Genomic DNA, 20,978 nt, shown 5'->3' on the forward strand with positions numbered 1-20,978 from the left:
CCATGAGAATCAGATCAAAGTCAGAGTCCTGATAATCAGATTCTATAGAAAACATGGAGAGTATTATGCTCAATATGTTCATTTGTTCTCCTCAATAAAAATCAATCATTCATCCAATAAAATCAGTCGTTGATCAGTTTGATTGACAGGACAGATGATCAGAGGTGCAGAGTTTTTACCGCCATCATTGTTACTGGGACAGAAGTATGGGTGGAGTTTGTGAGTGAAGGAGCAGCCAGTAAAGGAGTAGATCAGAGCTGCAGCACCTACATCATAAAAGGAGACCAGACCCTCCTCATAATCCACAAACACCCCCACCTTCTCAGGACCAGGATGAAGACAGAGACGGACTGGAGGTGAAGCACAAGCACTGTACTTATTTCCATTTCTCAACCTCACAATCCAGAAACCATCCTGAGGACTCAATGTGATGTTTCCCTTCCTGTTGATCGACTCTCTCGCCACTCCTAAATCCCATTTAGTCTTTCCTTTAACCTGAACCTCAAAGTAAAATCTGCCTGAAGAGAAACTCTGCTCTCCTAAAACATTAGGACATGGAGAAAATCTCTCTGGATTGTCTGGAAGTTTCTTCTTCACATCACCATACTTCACTTGTTTTCCATCATCAGACAGGATGAGATAAGGATGAGCTGTATCAGGATCCAGAGACACATCTACTGCATACTGCTGCACCCTCTGCAGCTCCGCCTCAAACAGCTCATTCATATCTTTCCAGAGTGTCTCCTCCAGTGTCTCCACAGCTCTCACCACAGTCCCCTCATATGATGGTGGACGGACTCTGACCTCTGTCCAGTCCTTGGTGGGTGAAGCAGCTTTCAGGGAGGAGAAGCTTTGGAGGAGGTGGAGGTGGTCTTCAGAGCGTGAGAGCTGCTCCACCTCAGAGCTTCTCTCCATCAGCTCAGAGATTTCCTGTTCCAGATCTTTGATGAGACCTTCAGCCTGTTTCTCTGTAGCTTCCTGTTTGTCTTCGATCTCCTTCATGAGCTCCTTCAGGCGTCTTTCAACAGACTCCATCAGAGCCGTGAAGACCTGAACACCTTCTGCTTTCTGTCTGTCTGCAGCATCTTTACTCATCTTCACCGACTCTGTGATCTCCTGAATCTTCAGTCGTCTCTTCTGGATCATCTGCTGAATCTCAGCCTCTGTCTTCTCCAGCTCTGCCTTCTTTCCTTCATATTCTTCTCTCAGAGGAACAAACTCGTGGTTCTTGTGGTCTAAAGCAGAGCAGAGCATGCAGACACATGTCTGGTCGGTCTTACAGAACAGCTCCAGGAGTTTATCGTGCTTCATGCACATCCTGCCTTCCAGGTTCTCCACAGCATCAACCAGCTGATGTCTTTTCAGACGTTTCACTGTCAGATGAGGCTCCAGGTGAGTCTGACAGTAGGAGGTCTGACACACCAGGCAGGACTTCAGGGCCTTCAGTCTGGTTCCAGTGCAGACGTCACAGGGAACTTCTCCTGGTTTGGCAGCTTGTTGCTCTGAGCTGCTGCTGCTGGCTTTCTGCTGAGCTTCACGTCTGAACTGAGCAACTATCTCAGAGATGAAGGTGTTGACCCTCAGCTGAGGTCTAGTGTAGAAAGTCTCTTTACACAAGGGACACTTACAGATGACATTCATGTCCCAGTGCTGACTGATGCAGGTTTTGCAGAAGTTGTGTCCACATGATGTAGTGACTGGATCAGTGAACACGTCCAGACAGATGGAGCACAGAAACTGATTTTCAGATCTCAGATTGTTGGCAGCTGACATGTCTGCACTCTGAGGGAGAAAGGAAAAAACACATTTTATTCAAAATTCAATTTAAATTTAATTTTACAAAGAGAAAAACAAGCGTCAGTGATCTAAGGAGCTTGGAAAGAAAATGGTCTGCAAGTTTCACCAGTAAAGCTTCTTCAGTTCTAAGAGTAAGTGGTGGAGATCAAGCCACACACTGAGACACAAACGGGTTCATCCAAAACACAAGCTTAAAAAATTAAAGAAACTTAAAGAAGCCAGGGATGCCTCGAAGGGAGACAATCCAGTGGCCAAAGAGGTGAGGCTGTTACGCGAGTATTCGATCCAAGGGAGATGTTTGCTCCAGGTGGTCTGGTGGGTAGAGGCCACACATTGGAGGGCTGCCTCAAGCTCTTGGTTAGCCTGTTCTCTGTTTACTTGTCTGTGGATGAAAAGCAGAAGAAACACTAACCTGGGCTCCCAGAACCGAACAGAACACCTTCCAGCCTTGTGATGTGAATTGTGGGCCTCGGTGAGAGACAATGTCAGCAGGGATACCATGAAGACGAAGTACGTGAGTTGTTAGGAGCCAGGCAGTTGCCAGAGCTGTCGGGAGCTTAGGTAGAAACGACCAATGATAGTTAGGATGATTGTGTTACCTGATTAGGGTGGCAGGCCCGTGACAAAGTCGATGGTGATATGTGATCAGGGATGGCCTGCCATCGGCAAGGATCAGAGCACGCCAGAGGCCGGTTGGTTAGAGGTCTTGTTCTGTGCGCAGACTGGCCAGGCAGAAATGTACTCACGGACATCTTTGGCGAGAGTAGGCCACTAAGCGAAGCTTTAAATTAGGGCTTGGCCATATTATACAGTTCACGGTAATACCGGTACAATGTTAGGCAACGATAAGAAAATGAATATGGGTAAAACGCGAATGCGCAGTGCCTTTGTCTTCATACGCACATGGACGAAAAAGCATGGCGACAACGGAGAATGAGAAGGGAGAAAGCATCTTATTGAGTGAAACGGATGAACCACAATTGGTTTGTAAAAATGGTGCCACTTCAGTGATGTGGAACTGGTTTGGTGTTTGTCTGTCAGATACCCACCAAAGCACATTTTTTTGTAGAACATGCAAGCAGACCGTCGTTATTGCCGTATTTGTCGGACTAAGGTGCTTGTAAATCTGGGAGTAATCTGGGTCCTAAACTCCCTCCGCTTCAGGTCCCGAAGTCAAACGAACACGGCAGCATCACTGAGAGTTAAAAACTGTCTAAATTCTTTCATCTTTAATAAAACAATCAGCATTGCTGCTTTACCAGGTGTAACTATGAAGTTTAACATCTGGGCATCCATGAAAACAGAATTTATTACATTTAACGAAGTTAAAAGTTAGCAGGAAGTTAGTGGAAGTTAGCTCGCTAGTTTCGCTAGTTACCTAAGCATGATATAGCATGTTCTGACAAAGAGATTTCTGAAAAAATTAAAACGTGCAGCTCTGCTATCACTTCCAACATAAACGAAGACAGGAAACTAAACAGCAGTGACGTTTGGTAAGGTTACTGAAGTTGGGCTAGGTGGTATATAATGATGTGCTACGTGATCGCTAGCGACACAGCTATGTTAGCATAACATAAACAGCAACGTTGGAGGATGAACGCTAACGCTTTTCCACTCGATAAAAGTTAACGTGAAGGTTCCTGATGATTAGAGACAAATGCAATCGCATGGCAGAATGCTGTAAATGGACCAAACTTCAGTCAGCAGAACAACTGAGATAATCCATCCACAATAGAAGGTTAGTCATTAATACACTGCAACAACATGGGAATAGAGCAGCTGTGATAGAATACAGCATTAATGGTACACTTCTGTACCATTAATGAATCAATGGTACAGAAGTGGAGGAAGCAAGAAGTAGGAGTTGAATAAAGCTTGATTTATCTGACTGCTTTGTTTCGCTTAATGTGCCTTATAATCCCGTGCACTTTATGGCTCGAAAAATACGTATTTTACTTTTTTATTTGGCACACTGCAGTTTAATGTTGCACCTCTTTTTAACTTCAGTGGATATTTTACATGGTTATGCTCAGGATGTGTCAGCCCATTTCTAAACTTTCAGCAAGGAATTTGCATTTGCACTGTTAAATTTTTATATAGCTTTAATGCACATAAAAAACAGCTGCTTGTTTAAGTGAAAATAGATTTTTTTTTGTGCTAGTAAAGTTGTGGAGTTGTATTTTGTCTCGCATCAATTATATCGTCAGTTATATTGTTAGCGCAAATTTTCAAATATATATCGTGATACATATTTTTTGCCATGTCGTCCTGCTCTACTTTAAATGAATGAGATGGTGTGGTGGACCCCTGGGTGCCAGGTGAATGTGGTTGTGCGTGCCCAGTGACCTAACAGAGAAGGGAACAAAGAGTCCTGGAGGGACAGTCCCAGGGTCCGGTTCAGTTCGTTGGGCCTCCTATATGCCAAACTCAATCTCCTAGGTCAGTCATTCTCAGACTGTGGCACATGTACCACTAGTTTAATAATAATCGCACCGGCAACTGTTGAAGGAAGACGTGAGTCTCTTCAAGGTCGTGATAAACAGATGGAACCGAAGAATGGTAAGGTGGATTGTGTGACAGAGGGATTAAGTAAACTGACAGAGAGGGTGGTGGCTTTTAAACAGGTCGTATGGCACCACCCCTTTACCCCACAAGGCATTCCCTTTTCCAATCCAACATGGGTTTATGTTGCTGTAACAGGGGAAACCCTAAAACCAGTGGCGTAAGGGGCGGTAACGGACTCCATCCTCTTTGGTCACTCGCTGCTCGCAGCCGACTCAAGAAAAAAAGGGACAATTCAAGGGAGTGCGAGTCACACAATGATCTGGTGATGAATTGCTGCCATCCCTCTGCTTAAATGCTGGCAGGGGAAATGAGGCTCAGGTGCTTCCACTTCACAGGTGCGTGGGCAAGGGCGTAAACCAGCAATGACTTCAGATGTTTCAAAGTAAAACTTTAAAGACATTAATCAGAGCAGAAAGTGATGAACAAACAGTAATCAGAGCAGAAAGTGACGAACAACCAGTAATCAGAACAGAAAGTGATGAACATCCAGTAATCAGAACAGAAAGTGGTGAACAAACAGTAATCAGAACAGAAAGTGATGAGCAAACATTAATCAGAACATACGGTTACAGTGTAACCTTGGTTCTCTTAGTGAGAGACTATCTCTCCACACTGTTACATATTCCATATGTACGGGGTACGACCCCCCCTTAGTCGTGGCGTGTGGATATTTCTTTAAGACACTCCGGCACACCCGGCTACACAAAACAGCTGTGCAGACGTGACACCGGTTTGTTAGTTTGATCGGAACGCGTCTCCGAGTGGCCTCACGGTGGAGAGATAGTCTCGATATGCTAGAGAACGTACGGTTATGGTGTAACCTAGGTTCTCTTAGTGAGAGACTATCTCTCCACACCGTTACATATTCCATATGTACGGTAACTCTTTAAGACACCCCGCGAGGAGACAGTGCAACCGAACTGCCGAGAGTGAAGAACTATGTACAAATACACATATGTACACACCACCCCAGTCAGGGCCAAGCCAGACACGAAGGCTGAGCCAGGGGGTGGAGGCAGCAGTCTGCAGATACCAGACTGGCCTGAACCGGTCCTGCAGGACGCAGGACTGCAAGTGATCGGCCACTCAATGTTAGCCCAGGAACCGTGAGGCAGATAGCCAGGGAACGCAGCACACCGAGCCACCAAGTAACAGCCCGCATCCGGGGCAGCCGATGCGCCAGCGCTGGGGACCCAGGGCGCTGGTGGGAAATGGACTACTGGCCATCAATTCCATCGTCTCACGCCCAAGACGCCGATCAACATTGCAGCATGGAATGTCAGAACTGGTCATCTTGTTGGGCAGAAGGAGATCATCGCCCGTGAACTTTCAAAACTCAACGTCTCGATAACGGCCCTATCGGAACTTCAGCTGACTGGAACTGGCGCTGTCTCTGTCGAAGTGCCGGCCATGGACGAAAAGATGACGCTGTATTACTCGGGCGGCGACAAAAGAGAAGCCGGAGTTGGCTTCATGGTACACCATCGGTTCTCTGCAAGCATCGTGGCCTTCCAACCTATATCTGACCGTATCGCTGTCCTAACTGTCAACGATACAATCAAGCTACATATCATCGCGGTCTATGCACCGACCGAAATGAACTCCGACGCATCTAAAGATGATTTCTATGATTGCCTGCAAGACGTCTTGGACTCCCTACCTCAAACCGGCATGATCATGATCGCCGGCGACATGAACGCCCACGTCGGAGAAGACTGCACTGGCTGGGAATCGACGATGGGAAAATTCGGCCATGCAAAAATGAACGACAACGGGCTACGATTGCTGTCATTTGCCGCCGCCAACAAACTGGTCCTCGGGAACACGCTATTCCAACACTCGCTCAAGCACCGTCTGACATGGCGCAACCCAAGAGGAAATGACTCAGCGCTACTCGACTATGTGCTCATCAACACCCGGTTCCGATCATCCTTGCAAGATGTCCGGGCGATGCGCGGACCTGACTGCGGCTCTGATCACTATCTTTTCCGCGCCAGAGTGCGCCTGAAGCTCCAACGAGCGAAGAGGCCGACACCCAAACCGCCCAGGCTGGGCTGGCATCACCTCACCAACAATGACCGCCGTCAAGAATTCCAGATCGCATTATCGAACCGCTTCGCCCTACTCCCCCTGAACGACGATGCCAACAAAGAAGAGCAAACAATATCGGAAGCCATCTTGGACTGCGCCAAGCCGCTGTGCCCACCCGCCTGACGTCACACACAACCGTGGATCTCGGACGACTGTCTTGACTTGGTCGTCGAACGCAAGAAGGCCAAGCTAACCAACTTTGAAAAGTGTCGTCGGCTAAACCGTGAGGTGCGGCTGAAGATGAAAGCAGACCGTGAGGCGTACTGGAACAAAGTCACCGAGGAACTTGAAAATCAGAATCAGAATACTTTATTGATCCCTGGGGGAAATTATTTTTTGTTACAGTGCTCCATTATAAACCAACATTAAGACAAGACAGACAATACACTAACTAAGAATAGTACAATATATACATATATATACATACATACATACATAAGTCAGTCATAAATAAATAGCTGGAAAAGAAACATGTGTAGTTGTAGCAGTAAACAGTGTGTTAAGTGGATGCGTTGTACAGGGAGCCACAGGCAGGAAAGATTTCCTGTGTCGTTCAGTGGTGCTTTTTGGTAATCTCAGTCTCTCACTGAACGTGCTCCTGTGACTGACCAGCATGTCATGGAGTGGGTGGGAGGTGTTATCCAACATTGTCTTTATATTGGACAGCATCCACCTTTCCGACACCACCTTGAGGGAGTCCAGCTCCATCCCCACAACATTGCTGGCCTCACGGATTAGTTTATTAAGTCTGTTGGCATCTGTGACCCTCAGCCTGCTCCCCCAGCATGCAACAGCATAGAGGATCGCACTGGCCACCACAGACTCATAGAAAATCCTGAGCATTTTCTGGCAGATGTTGAAGGACCTCAGTTGCCTCAAAAAATAGAGACGACTCTGGCCCTTCCTGTAAAGTGCTGTGGTGTTTTTAGCCCAGTCCAGTTTATTGTCAATGTGTACTCCAAGGTATTTATAGTCCTCCACAATGTCAACACTGACCCCCAAGTGTTTCCTGGTCTTCCTGAAGTCCACGATCAGTTCCTTGGTCTTTGCCACATTGAGCTGCAGATGATTCTGCTCACACCACGTGACAAAGGAGTCGACCACAGCCCGGTACTCTGTCTCATCATCCCTGCTGATGCATCCAACCACCGCAGAGTCATCAGAAAACTTCTGAAGATGTCTGATGCAATCCATTCGCTAAAGAACAACAAGGCCGCTGGCCCTGATCATGTGGCAGCAGAAGCCCTCAAAGCTGGAGGAGAAGTCCTCGTCATACGTCTACACTCATTATTCAAACTGATCTGGACATCAAATGTGATACCAGCAAATTGGAAGAAGGCGGCTGTCATTCCTATCCTAAAGAAAGGCGACAATCGAGAATGTAAAAACTACCGGGGCATCAGCTTACTGTCCATCGTCGGCAAGGTCCTTATGAAAATAATTCAATCACGCCTTCAAAATCACCGTGAGATGACCAGCCGGGAAGAACAGGCCGGGTTCCGACCCGGACGAGGCTGCAGCGACCAGATCTTCACCCTACGTCGACTCATGGAGGAACGGATCAGATGCGGACGCCGAACAGTCATCATCTTCATTGATTTCAAGTCTGCGTTTGATTGCAACGACCGGCCAGCAGTGAAGATCATCGAGCTACTACAAACCGCCTACGATGGCTCGACTAGCCAGGTACGTATTCATGACGAAGTGTCCGAAGAATTCCCCATCATGACAGGGGTCCGGCAGGGCGATGTGATGTCACCGCTGTTGTTCAACATCGTCATCGATGCGATAATGCACAAAGCATTCGAGGGCCGCCGCGGAGTCCAAGCCTCGATCGATCGATTTATCACCGATCTAATGTTCGCTGACGATAGTGCCATTTTTGCCGAAGACGACACCGAGGCAACTCACATCCTCTATGACATCGCCCGGCACTCCAAACTGTACGGCCTCAAGGTTAACGCCGAGAAGACCAAAGTCCTGACCACCGACGGCTCACCAACGATCATCCACCTTGATGGTGTGCAGATCAAACAAGTCCAACAATTTCAATATCTGGGGTCCCTCGTCGAGGAGAAGAAAGTGGCATCATCAGCGGAGATACGCTCCAGAATTGGGCAGGCGGCGGCAGCATTCGCCTCCCTGCGCTGGTGCGTCTGGAAGAAGAACAACATCTCATTAGCGACAAAGATCCTCCTTTACCGAACACTGATCCTGCCCATTCTACTTTACGGTGCAGAGACGTGGACAATGCTAAAACACGACCTGAGCAAGCTCGAAGTTTTCCAAATGCGTTGCCTTAGATGCATGCTCGGCGTTTCCCTTCGCGACCGTCATTCGAATGACACCATCCTCACCAGCTGCGGCAGCCAACCGACGATCGCGACCTAATCCAGCGCCACCGACTCCGTTGGTTTGGCCACATTTGTCCAATGGACCCGAGCCGCTACCCCCATGGCCTACTCTGGTTGACCCGCTCCACCGATTGGAGGGTGCATCGAAATGCACCAAAGAAGACATGGATGAAACAAATCCAGGATGATTTGAAGGCCCTTCGACTTGACCTCGAGCAGGCAAGAACCATCGCCTTGGATCGAAAAGCGTGGAAGATAATCGTTGGTCAAGCAAGAGAACCTGCGGCACCTAAAGCAGCATAGTGGTTGCGCGGCAGACCTCCGCCGCTGGTCGCCCGCTAAGGACAAGAAGGAAGGAACAGCCCGCCTGTCGCATAGGGCTACAACATGCGGGCAATGCCAGACAGAGAGTTGGCACTAAAGTTGGAGAACTCTCACTCACCACAGCGAGGTCCGACTGGTGTGTACGCCAGCGAAGCGGGCAACCACAGGTGAAGCTTGGGATGGGGGGGAAGACTCGGGGGAAGAGAATCAGAGGGGCAGTGTGATGATCTTAGGCCACTAACTATCGCGGTCAGGTCCTTAAGGGAGACGGGATCAAACTGCTCTAAGACAACTGAACACACAGGTGGAGGGCTTTGAACTGAGACAGCAGACAACGAAACAAGGGCCCTAATCGATAAGATCTTGTTATTGAAAAATGCTAAAAAATTATCGCACATACTTGGTGAAGAAGTAACTCCAGGATTATCACATAAACTAAAAAAGCGATTAAGAATGTTAAAAAGTACCTGAGGCCTATGACTGTTTGCTGATACTAAGTTTGAGACAAATTGTGTTTTTACAGTTTTTACAGCTTCTTGATAAGCAGAGAGACGAGTCCTTAAAATCTGTAGGGAAACATACAATCTGTCCTTTTTCCATCTCCTTTCAGCGCATCTGTAGTCACGTCTGAGGGAGCGGGTGTAATCGTTCAACCACAGTTCTGATGAATGCTTAGCGTGCACAGTTCTGAATGGTGCAATAGAGTCCAAGATATAAGTGCAAGTAGAATGAAGAATAGCCGAAAGGTCCTCAACATTTTTACAATTGGAGTTCATTATTCCAGAGTCCATAAAGGCAGCAGAAAAGGCAGGTGCTGTCAGTACATTAAGCGCTCGCTTTTTGCGCAGTGGGGCGTTCGACTTGTCCATCGAGCAGCGCAGTGTTAGAGTGAACAACACAGGAAGATGATCGGAAATGCGTAATTCGGATATATCCGTGATGCACACTTCCAACCCGTGGGAAAGCACCAAGTCCAGTGTGTGACCTTTTTCGTGCGTGGGACCAGTAACCCACTGGGTCAAGTTAAAGGAATCAATAATATTTAAAAAGTCCTTGACCAAAAGTTTGGAATCACAGCAGACATGAATATTAAAATCGCCAAGGATCAAAAAGCTGTCGTATTTAAGAGCGATTCCAGCCATAAAATCAGAAAACTCTTTGATAAAATCCTTATTAAACTTGGGAGGGTGATATATGAGGGCACACAGCAGAGGCGCAGCAGGATTAAGGTGTAACTCAAACAGCTGGAGTTCAAAACTAGAAAATGAGTCATGCTGTAATATTTGATGGCAATGAAATCGAGGATTGAACACAGTGGCTAGGCCTCCCCCCTGCCAGAGGACCGAGGGAGGCTGAAGAATGAGAAATTGGGAGGGACCAGTTCCGAAAACGCTACAGACTCACCGGGTTGCAGCCATGTTTCCGTCAGAAATAGAAAGTCCAACTGTTGTGACTTTATGAAGTCGTTTAATACAAACGTCTTGTTTGCTAATGATCTTACATTTAGTAAGGCCATTTGGAATGTGTAGATCCTGGCATCGGACGCTCCAGCTCAGTTAAGTGTGCGAAGATTTCTGTGGTCCACACCGCATCCACGGGTCCGAGGCCGCTTAGGAAAATAAAAAGCTGAGGACGGGGGATCAAGTGACGTGGAAGTTCCAGGGACAACAGGCAGGATCCATCTCAAGATGCACTCTGCTGGTCCAGTAGTTCCACGAGAAGCACGGAGAACAGCTCGGAGTTTGATGACCAGCCCAGCCCGCTTTCCTCGTTTCCTCGGACGCTTTTTCCAGGACGTTGTGAAGGTGTGTTGACACAAGTAGGCCGGGATACAGGGCTCTAGAAGTGGTGGAGGGGGCCCATAAGCATTTCCTACCACCGATTGTTTAAGAGTGAGGTCATATGAAGCTTTGATTTCAAGGAGTAACTGGCGATTATACACACGCAGAGCGAGAGCATTTTGGGATAGAATGGAGAAGGATAAGGCTAGCCAAAGCCAAAGCAAAGTTAGCAGGGTTAGCGGACGTGTCGCCGTGCATACTGCTGGCGCCATCTTGTCCTACAGTCAAAGCAAGGGCAAAGGGCAGAAGAAAGTAACAAAAAAACAAATGTAATTATTGGTTAAATACATGTTATAATTAATTTACATTTTTTAAATATAGGCGGAGTGCTCTTGTTTGGAAACAGGAGAGTGATAAAAACAAAAGAAGAAGCCATGGGACTATTCCAAGAGTTTCATTCAAGTCTCATCGGTGGACACACTGGTGTACTCAAGACTCGAACTGCAATTTGTTCCAGATTTTACTGGTATGGCATGTCGGTTGACACTGGGAATTGGGTATGTATTTTTAAAGTTGTTATTTATATATAGTATGTTAATAGTGCACCAATAGAATGCATAGTTATCCTGAAGACACGTATCAGATTTCAGGATGATGTACAGTAATTAACACTGTTTCGCCACTTGATCGAGTATTTTTATAGAACAATTTTGTTGTCACGGTCCGCTGTGACAGACCGTGTGGAGAGTGCGTGGAGGACTCAGGTGTAGTGATGGGATTTCCGGCTCTTTTTAGAGATCCGGCTCTTTCGGCTCAGCTCACTAAAAAGAGCCGGCTCTTTCGGCTCCGAACCGGCTCTTCAGGTTGTTTTGTTGCTTTAATTAATTTATTATTCACAATAATATAAAATTATGCACAAAAGGAATTACTAACGTAAAACAAAGTGGTTTTATTTATATATGTTTATATATAAATATATGCAGTGGCCCCTAGAGACAAAACACGTACAAACTCCAAAACACATTTCTAGCATGAACTGTACTTCCAAAGCAGAGCTACTAGATCACTTAAATTACACAATTGAAAGCATGGATGTATTGTTTGTGTATTTATACACAGGCACTCAAATATATTCAAATAATAAAAAAAATTCATCTACCTGTTACTATCACACACCAAATCAGGTCGTTGGTACTTCCTGGCTTGTGTAGCCACAAGATAACAAAAGCTCAACACTGCGCCCAGCATCCTGGAGCACTTCTGTTGTCTTTTGTAAGTGTTTTGAGTTTGTACGTGTTTTGGAGTTTGTACGTGTTTTGGAGTTTTTACGTGTTTTGGAGTTTGTACGTGTTTTGGAGTTTGTACATGCTTCAGAGTTCGTACGTGATTTGAAGTTTGTATGTGCTTTGTCTCTAGGGACCACTGTAAATATACTTTTATTTATTCACGCCACATAAAATGTAATAAATAAATCATATAATACAAAAATCAACTATTCACATTTCAACTTTTAACTATTTAAATTTTCAGCTGTTTCCTTTTACAAATTTAAAGTGAAAACAACACAAAACACTGCAAAACACACCACAATTAAATATAAATTATAATATGAAAACAAAAAGAACATGCACATTCTCTGACATATGGGCCCGCATGAATCCGCACTTTCTGAATCCTTTATCATCTGCAGCTGAAAATAGTTGTTGATGATTACTATACCTTTCTAATATGACGTTGTTGTCCCTGGCTCTCTTTCTCTCTCTCTCCCTCTGGCTCTGTTTCTGTGCTACTGAGTGTAACTACCGCCCCTCCCCCCTCTGCCCAGCGTAAAGCACAAGGCTTGCTGTGGAGTGAAGCGGAAAAAACCACGTGACGGCTCGCGATAAGGAGCCGGCTCTCGTCGTTCACGTCAAAGAGCAGGCTCTAAGAGCCATTTCGTTCGCGAACGACCCATCACTACTCAGGTGCAGACACGAGTGACACGGGAGTAAACTTTAAACAAAAGCGAGCCTTTTATTGTGGCTGGTAACGCAAGAGAAACAAACAAGAATCAGGGCAGCACAAAAGCAATAACTAAACAGAAACCTAAACTGGGAATGAACTAAGGTAAGGCTATGACTTAGACTGCAACAGACCGGGCATGGAAACACGGAGGGTGGGAACACAGACGACGCGACACCGACTGTAAGAAACACAGAGACTAAATACACATGAGGGATGATCAGGGGAAGTGGCCACACATGGGAACGCAGCTGATATACATGAACTTAACGACAGGACAGGAGGAGTGAAACTGAATACACTGACAGTGAATGCAGGCCTTCAAAGTAAAATAGGAAACATGGGACATGAACCGGGGAGACGTAGTACAGGGGGAGGTGACAGACGCGACAGCATGAACTTGACAATACAAGACACACAGACATAAACACACGAAGGGCAAGGGAGGCTTGATACAAGGGTAACATAACTACAAAAGGACTGGACTACCTTAAAGAACCTAAACAATCAATAACCATCAAAATAGACTAAACACAAAACACTGGGTCGCACGACCCAGGACCATGACACCTGTTGTTTAATTAATTGCGATTGTTGGATAATATAAAGATCATTCAATATGTTTAAGGTCCTGGCTTGTGACCAGTGTCAAAAAATGGGAAAACCATTGGCTTCTGTGCAACCACTGCAGTGTATAAAGGTAAATATCAGTAGCATTTTAGTAGAAAATAGTAATGTTATAATGTAAATTACATATTAATGTGATTCTTTTATCATTGACAGGTGTCACATGTCTGGGAGCTAATTGGAATAGATCTAACTGGACCTCTTCCAAAAACGTCTAGTGGCTTCCAGTACATTATGACTGCAACAGACTATTTTTCGAAATGGGTTGAGGCTTTTCCATTAAAAAGCAAAAGTGCTGCTGAGGTAGCTCATCAGTTGTGCTCACTCATATATAGACATGGCTGCCCAAAACGAATTTTATCCGACCAAGGAAGAGAATTTGTTAACGCGGTAAGTGTTAAGTTTACTTTTCCATACCTCTTTAGGTAAATACTTGGCCACAGTGTGCCAAGAAGAAGAAGAAGCCACCATGTAAATGTCATGTGGTTGTGCCCTGTGAACTTTGGTATGCACTGGATTCTTGTGGTATGTGTCCATTTAGTTATTAATTTGTTGTGAAGCAGTTTCTTGCTGAAAGTGTTATTCTTAAATAGGTTTTCAGTGGCAAAAACTATAGTAATTTTAATTAATTTATTAACTTTTTCTTTAGATTGTCAACATTTCTGCACAGAGAATACTGCTCATAGACCCCATGGGGAATGAAGGTGTTTATGACAGGAAAATTCTGCGCAACTGGAGGTATGCATGATACTGAGGTATTATTCTTAGATAAAACATTTCTTGTTTCATTACAAACATTTTTGTTCAAATAGGAATTTTCTGAGGATGAGAGGGCATGAAGACACCATGGAGTGGCAGTTACAGACTATGCAACACAACAAGCAACAGGATTCCAGCAGTTGCGGAGTTTTGCTGTTAAAGGTAACACTTATTCAAATGATTCCATTTATTGTTAGCTACAATTAGGACTTTACATTATAATAATGAGAAATCTCACAGTTTGCAGAACACTACCTTGCTTTTGGAGAGGTCAGTGACGTATTAACCACTACAGAAGCAGTTGTGCTGGAGCGAATGCAGATAGCTTGCACCCTACTTGAACATCGAGGTAAGTCCAGTAAAGTCCTTATCACGTTAGAGTGTGTACTTCCAATTTAAATACTGCTTTTCAAACACTTTCAGATAAGACCCTTCTTTAAGTCTAATTAAAAAAATTCAAGGGACTAATTTGCCATGAAGTATTTGTGGAACAAATTTACTATTATTTTTTAATTAATCAATAAATAATGTTTGATTAAAACCTAAAAATGAATGTGTTTCAGGGAACGCTGAGGATTACTGCATTGTTTGCTCTATGTTAGATGCTGACGCTGACCGCAGCATGATTGAAATGGTAAAACAAAAGAAACACATACGTCTTAGTATCATTACTTGCTAATCATGTTTAAAATGTTGACTAATAGTATTCACCAAACAGAATATGAGTGTTTTATTTTTCCTTTCCAGGTGCAGTGTGAATCTTGCCAAAGATGGGCACATTTTGAATGTGAAAAATATAAAGAAAGCAACCAAGAATATAAATGCAAGAAATGTAAGGAAAACACAGAACAACTTCAAATAAAAACAGCTGTCTTTTCCCCTCCATGTGTGTTTGTATTCTTTGTCAACATTAGATGATTGTGTGCAGGAAGCATGTTTTGATAGTGTGATTTGGCCATCTGAACATGCTACCTAAATAAAACTACGCAGGAAGCATGTTTTGATAGTGTGATTTGGCCATCTGAACATGCTACCTAAATAAAACTACGCAGGAAGCATGTTTTGATAGTGTGATTTGGCCATCTGAACATGCTACCTAAATGGTAAATGGCCTGTATTTATATAGCGCTTTACTAGTCCCTAAGGACCCCAAAGCGCTCTAAATAAATCCCAGCAGGGAGCATGTTCTTAACGTCCTAGCGAAATAACTCAAAGTTTTTAAGTGTGATTTGGCCATCTGAACATCCTACCTATACGACGGAGCAATTAACTACGTAAGGTAGCATATTCTGATAAGGTAGCACGGATTGATAGACAAGACCATAAATTTACGCTACGGTAGGATGTTTTGACAAGGTAGGACGTTTTGTCAGAACACCGGCGCTAGCCACAACCTGAATTCCCCTTCCACTGTTTATTAGCTCCTGCGTCACAGTGCTGACAGGTAAAAGCATATGCTTGGAACTCTGACACATTTCCCCAATGTAGCCGAGCTACAAGCGGAGCCCTGCTGGCCGCGTTAACCCCCGAGCTGCGGGCGACACGCCAGACAGGCTAACCGGCTGGAATCCTACTCGCAGGCCGGCTAACGATTAGCTGACACGAAACGTAGCATAATTCCCCACTGTTTATTCCCACATTGTTAAGCAGGCCAACAGCGAACGTTAGGAAGGCTGAAGTCGTATCCTCTCTGTGTTAACACACTTAGCAGCCGAGCTGCACAGTGCCAAGGCGACAGCGTATGCTTGAACACTGAAGCCGTGTCCCTGCCGTGTTTCCTCACTGTAGCCGAGCTACGCACTAACCGGCAGCTGCACAGCATGGTCCAACCGGTGCATAATCCTGTTTTTTTTTTCGAGGCGATATGCCGGGGAAGGGGGACCAACCAAGGAGAAGCAAGGGCCAGCCAAGGGGAACCAAGCTAAGGGGTACCAGGGGAATACCGGGGCTACCAGGGGACCTAGAAGGGAGAAATACATCGCCCACGGAGGATGCTGAAGCACGCTCCAATAGACGCACATACACAGTACTCTCAAGGTAAGCACTCTTTTGCCCACACACACAAGTGGAGATCAACGATCACCGGTGTCACGTCTGCACAGCTGTTTTATACATAAGCTGTGGGGCGTAGCCGGGCGTGCCGGAGTGTCTTGAAGAGATATCCACACGCCACGACCAAGGGGGGTCGTATCCCGTACATATGGAATATGTAATGACATGGAGAGATAGTCTCGATATGCTAGAGAACAGAAAGTGATGAACAAACAGTAATCAGAAGAGAAAGTGATGAACAAACATTAATCAGAACAGAAAGTGATGAACAAACAGTAATCAGAACAGAAAGTGACGAACAAACAGTAATCAGAACAGAAAGTGACGAACAAACAGTAATCAGAACAGAAAGTGACGAACAAACAGTAATCAGAACAGAAAGTGACGAACAAACATTAATCAGAACAGAAAGTGACGAACAAACATTAATCAGAACAGAAAGTGACGAACAAACAGTAATCAGAACAGAAAGTGACGAACAAACAGTAATCAGAACAGAAAGTGATGAACAAACAGTAATCAGAACAGAAAGTGACGAACAAACAGTAATCAGAACAGAAAGTGACGAACAAACAGTAATCAGAACAGAAAGTGATGAACAAACAGTAATCAGAACAGAAAGTGGTGAACAAACACTAATCAGAACAGAAAGTGACGAACAAACAGTAATCAGAACAGAAAGTGACGAACAAACATTAATCAGAACAGAAAGTGACGAACAAACAGTAATCAGAACAGAAAGTGACGAACAAACATTAATCAGAACAGAAAGTGACGAACAAACATTAATCAGAACAGAAAGTGACGAACAAACAGTAATCAGAACAGAAAGTGACGAACAAACAGTAATCAGAACAGAAAGTGATGAACAAACAGTAATCAGAACAGAAAGTGATGAACAAACACTAATCAGAACAGAAAGTGACGAACAAACACTAATCAGAACAGAAAGTGACGAACAAACAGTAATCAGAACAGAAAGTGACGAACAAACAGTAATCAGAACAGAAAGTGATGAACAAACACTAATCAGAACAGAAAGTGACGAACAAACACTAATCAGAACAGAAAGTGACAAACAAACAGTAATCAGAACAGAAAGTGACGAACAAACACTAATCAGAACAGAAAGTGACGAACAAACAGTAATCAGAACAGAAAGTGACGAACAAACAGTAATCAGAACAGAAAGTGATGAACAAACAGTAATCAGAACAGAAAGTGATGAACAAACACTAATCAGAACAGAAAGTGACGAACAAACACTAATCAGAACAGAAAGTGACGAACAAACAGTAATCAGAACAGAAAGTGACGAACAAACAGTAATCAGAACAGAAAGTGATGAACAAACACTAATCAGAACAGAAAGTGACGAACAAACACTAATCAGAACAGAAAGTGACAAACAAACAGTAATCAGAACAGAAAGTGACGAACAAACACTAATCAGAACAGAAAGTGACAAACAAACAGTAATCAGAACAGAAAGTGACGAACAAACACTAATCAGAACAGAAAGTGACGAACAAACAGTAATCAGAACAGAAAGTGACGAACAAACATTAATCAGAACAGAAAGTGACGAACAAACAGTAATCAGAACAGAAAGTGATGAACAAACAGTAATCAGAACAGAAAGTGACGAACAAACAGTAATCAGAACAGAAAGTGACGAACAAACAGTAATCAGAACAGAAAGTGACGAACAAACAGTAATCAGAACAGAAAGTGGTGAACAAACAGTAATCAGAACAGAAAGTGGTGAACAAACAGTAATCAGAACAGAAAGTGACGAACAAACAGTAATCAGAACAGAAAGTGACGAACAAACAGTAATCAGAACAGAAAGTGACGAACAAACAGTAATCAGAACAGAAAGTGATGAACAAACAGTAATCAGAACAGAAAGTGACGAACAAACAGTAATCAGAACAGAAAGTGGTGAACAAACAGTAATCAGAACAGAAAGTGGTGAACAAACACTAATCAGAACAGAAAGTGACGAACAAACAGTAATCAGAACAGAAAGTGACGAACAAACAGTAATCAGAACAGAAAGTGGTGAACAAACAGTAATCAGAACAGAAAGTGGTGAACAAACAGTAATCAGAACAGAAAGTGACGAACAAACAGTAATCAGAACAGAAAGTGACGAACAAACAGTAATCAGAACAGAAAGTGACGAACAAACAGTAATCAGAACAGAAAGTGACAAACAAACATTAATCAGAACAGAAAGTGATGAACAAACAGTAATCAGAACAGAAAGTGACGAACAAACAGTAATCAGAACAGAAAGTGACGAACAAACAGTAATCAGAACAGAAAGTGACGAACAAACAGTAATCAGAACAGAAAGTGATGAACAAACAGTAATCAGAACAGAAAGTGATGAACAAACAGTAATCAGAACAGAAAGTGACGAACAAACAGTAATCAGAACAGAAAGTGACGAACAAACAGTAATCAGAACAGAAAGTGTGGAGTCAGTCCAAAGTTTAGAGCACATGCTTTGAGTGCAGAGTCCTGTTTGAAACAGCATCAACATCTGTGGTTACTGTTGCGTTTGTATTTTATTATTGTCATTTGTATTGAGAAACATATAATCATTTATGCTTAGAAGTATATAGTTGATTGCATATTGAAAGAATGTCTCATCCTATGAGGTCTGTAACAACTCTGTGCAGAAGGAAGAGGGGAGTGCGTTCACTCCTCTTCAGAGTGTTCTGGCATAGATCACACACCTCCTAGGGTCATGAGAGAGGTCGTATCTTCTCTCGCTGATATGTGGTATAGCAAGCACACGTATATCTGTTTGAGTGTAAGAGCCTTTAGTTCATGTGAGCAGCTGGACTCCCTGGCGCCAATAGGTGTGGGGATTCTTCACAGGGTCACATCTTGACCGCACACACACACACACACACACACACACACACACACACACACACACACACACACACACACACACACACACACACACACACACACAGGCACACATACGCTGCTGGTGAGCGACAGGAACATGCTTGTCACAGTTCTCTCCCTCGTGTACGAGTAACACAAAGAACTTTGGTGACTTGCGTCTTGCTTCTGTAGTTGTAGTAGAATTGTCTCGTTCCAGCGAGGGGCTGTGCTAGACAGACCCATCAGTTAAATGAGTAGATTTTTTGGAACCAATGTGACTGTCAATGAGTCAACATGAAGTGAACAGAGAGAGAAGATTTGTGTGGAAAAGGAAGTGTGATCAGCTGCACTCACCACTGTTGCTGAGAGAAACCTGATGGACTCCAGTGAATCTTCTTTTAGAGACAAACAGGACTCGACTGCAGCTCTGCTGCTGCTCTCTCACACTTTCACTTCTTGAAAATGATGTTGAATTTCTTGTATTTGAGGTGTTGCTCCGCCTCTACCTGCAGCTGTTTTTCTGGTTTTGCTGCCTCTCCCTTTACAGGAATTATGGTTGCAAATTTTGAAGCTAACATGATAAGATTTTCACCAATTATGTTGAGATTCAGCTTTTTTAGATCCTAATAAAATATATGCAATAACTGCACTGAACACCATTTAATGAACAGCAGCTGTCCCACCCTGATGGTGTTCACATCCACTCCAGATCCACTTGCACATTGTCCAAAACACTGCAGCAAGGCTTCTGTCCAAAACATCTAAATACTCACATCTAAAAACCGTTGCTAATACAGCTGCATTGGCTCCCCATTGAATTCATCAACATTGTTGTGTTTGTTGGGGAGAAAACTTAGAATCATACAGTGCAGCACTTCACAGTCACGCTGCTGGTGAATGAAGATTTATGTAAAAAACTTTTTTTTTTTTTTTTTGCCAGTCCCGTTTGGCTCTTTTGCATCAGAATTGTTGTCTAAAGGCAAAGAAAGATGCCCAACGGATTTACTTTACCAAACTGACCATCCCAGCCTTGCCATAATGGTCTATTTGATTCACCTTTATTGTTTATTTTATTTTCACTTACTGAATACGGGACAGACTTGACTGGAGGAAAGAAGGGGAGAAAGAAAGAGGGAAAGAGAAACAGCTGAGAAGAGGGACGGGGGAGAAGGGCAAAAAACAAAAACCAACAGAATGGGCAGGAAAAAAAAAGAAAGAAAAGAAAATGCATCTATCGATCACCTGGATCACCTGCTGAGAAAGAAAAAGAAAACAAGCAGAAGAGAACAAGAGTAATAGAATAAACAACATCACAATGATATATGGGAATATGACAGTAAATACTAAATATTAAACATTATTGTGCAGCACATAAGATCAACAGAACACAGTGTGCTTTGAGGTAGGAGCCAAAAAGGGTGTAGTTTGTGGGTGTGATCACCCGTGTGTACACCTGTGAGCATGGACTAGAGATGGCACGATACCACTTTTTTATGTCCGATACCGATATCATAAATTTGGATATCTGCCGATACCGATATGAATCCGATATAGTGTTTTTTAATCAACAAAACTGTTTTATTAAATATCTTGCTGCATTTTGTATAAGTTCATACTCAAGTTTAAAACAACAACTACACTAAAGCTATTCTGTTATACCTGTATGCAAAAAAAATATTTCATAGTTCAGCAATACTGATCAATCTAATAAACTTAGACC

At 43.8% G+C, this 20,978-nt stretch overlaps 1 protein-coding gene and 1 long non-coding RNA gene across 2 annotated transcripts; one reads left to right on the forward strand and one right to left on the reverse strand.

Annotated features, from left to right (window-relative positions):
• Positions 1-94: 94 nt before the first annotated feature.
• Positions 95-19,706, reverse strand: LOC113019783 (E3 ubiquitin-protein ligase TRIM21-like). The gene is given in 3 exon segments (XM_026163584.1): positions 95-135; positions 138-1,782; positions 19,613-19,706. Coding segments are annotated over 2 exon segments (1,662 nt in total). The 5' UTR covers positions 1,774-1,782; positions 19,613-19,706; the 3' UTR covers positions 95-109.
• Positions 14,213-15,169, forward strand: LOC113019784 (uncharacterized). Its single transcript, XR_003272097.1, has 4 exons — positions 14,213-14,278; positions 14,353-14,648; positions 14,863-14,933; positions 15,047-15,169. It is a non-coding gene; the product is annotated as an uncharacterized LOC113019784 (long non-coding RNA).
• Positions 19,707-20,978: the final 1,272 nt, after the last annotated feature.

This window comes from Astatotilapia calliptera, chromosome 3, assembly GCF_900246225.1.
Source record: "Astatotilapia calliptera chromosome 3, fAstCal1.2, whole genome shotgun sequence".
NCBI lineage: Eukaryota > Metazoa > Chordata > Actinopteri > Cichliformes > Cichlidae > Astatotilapia > Astatotilapia calliptera.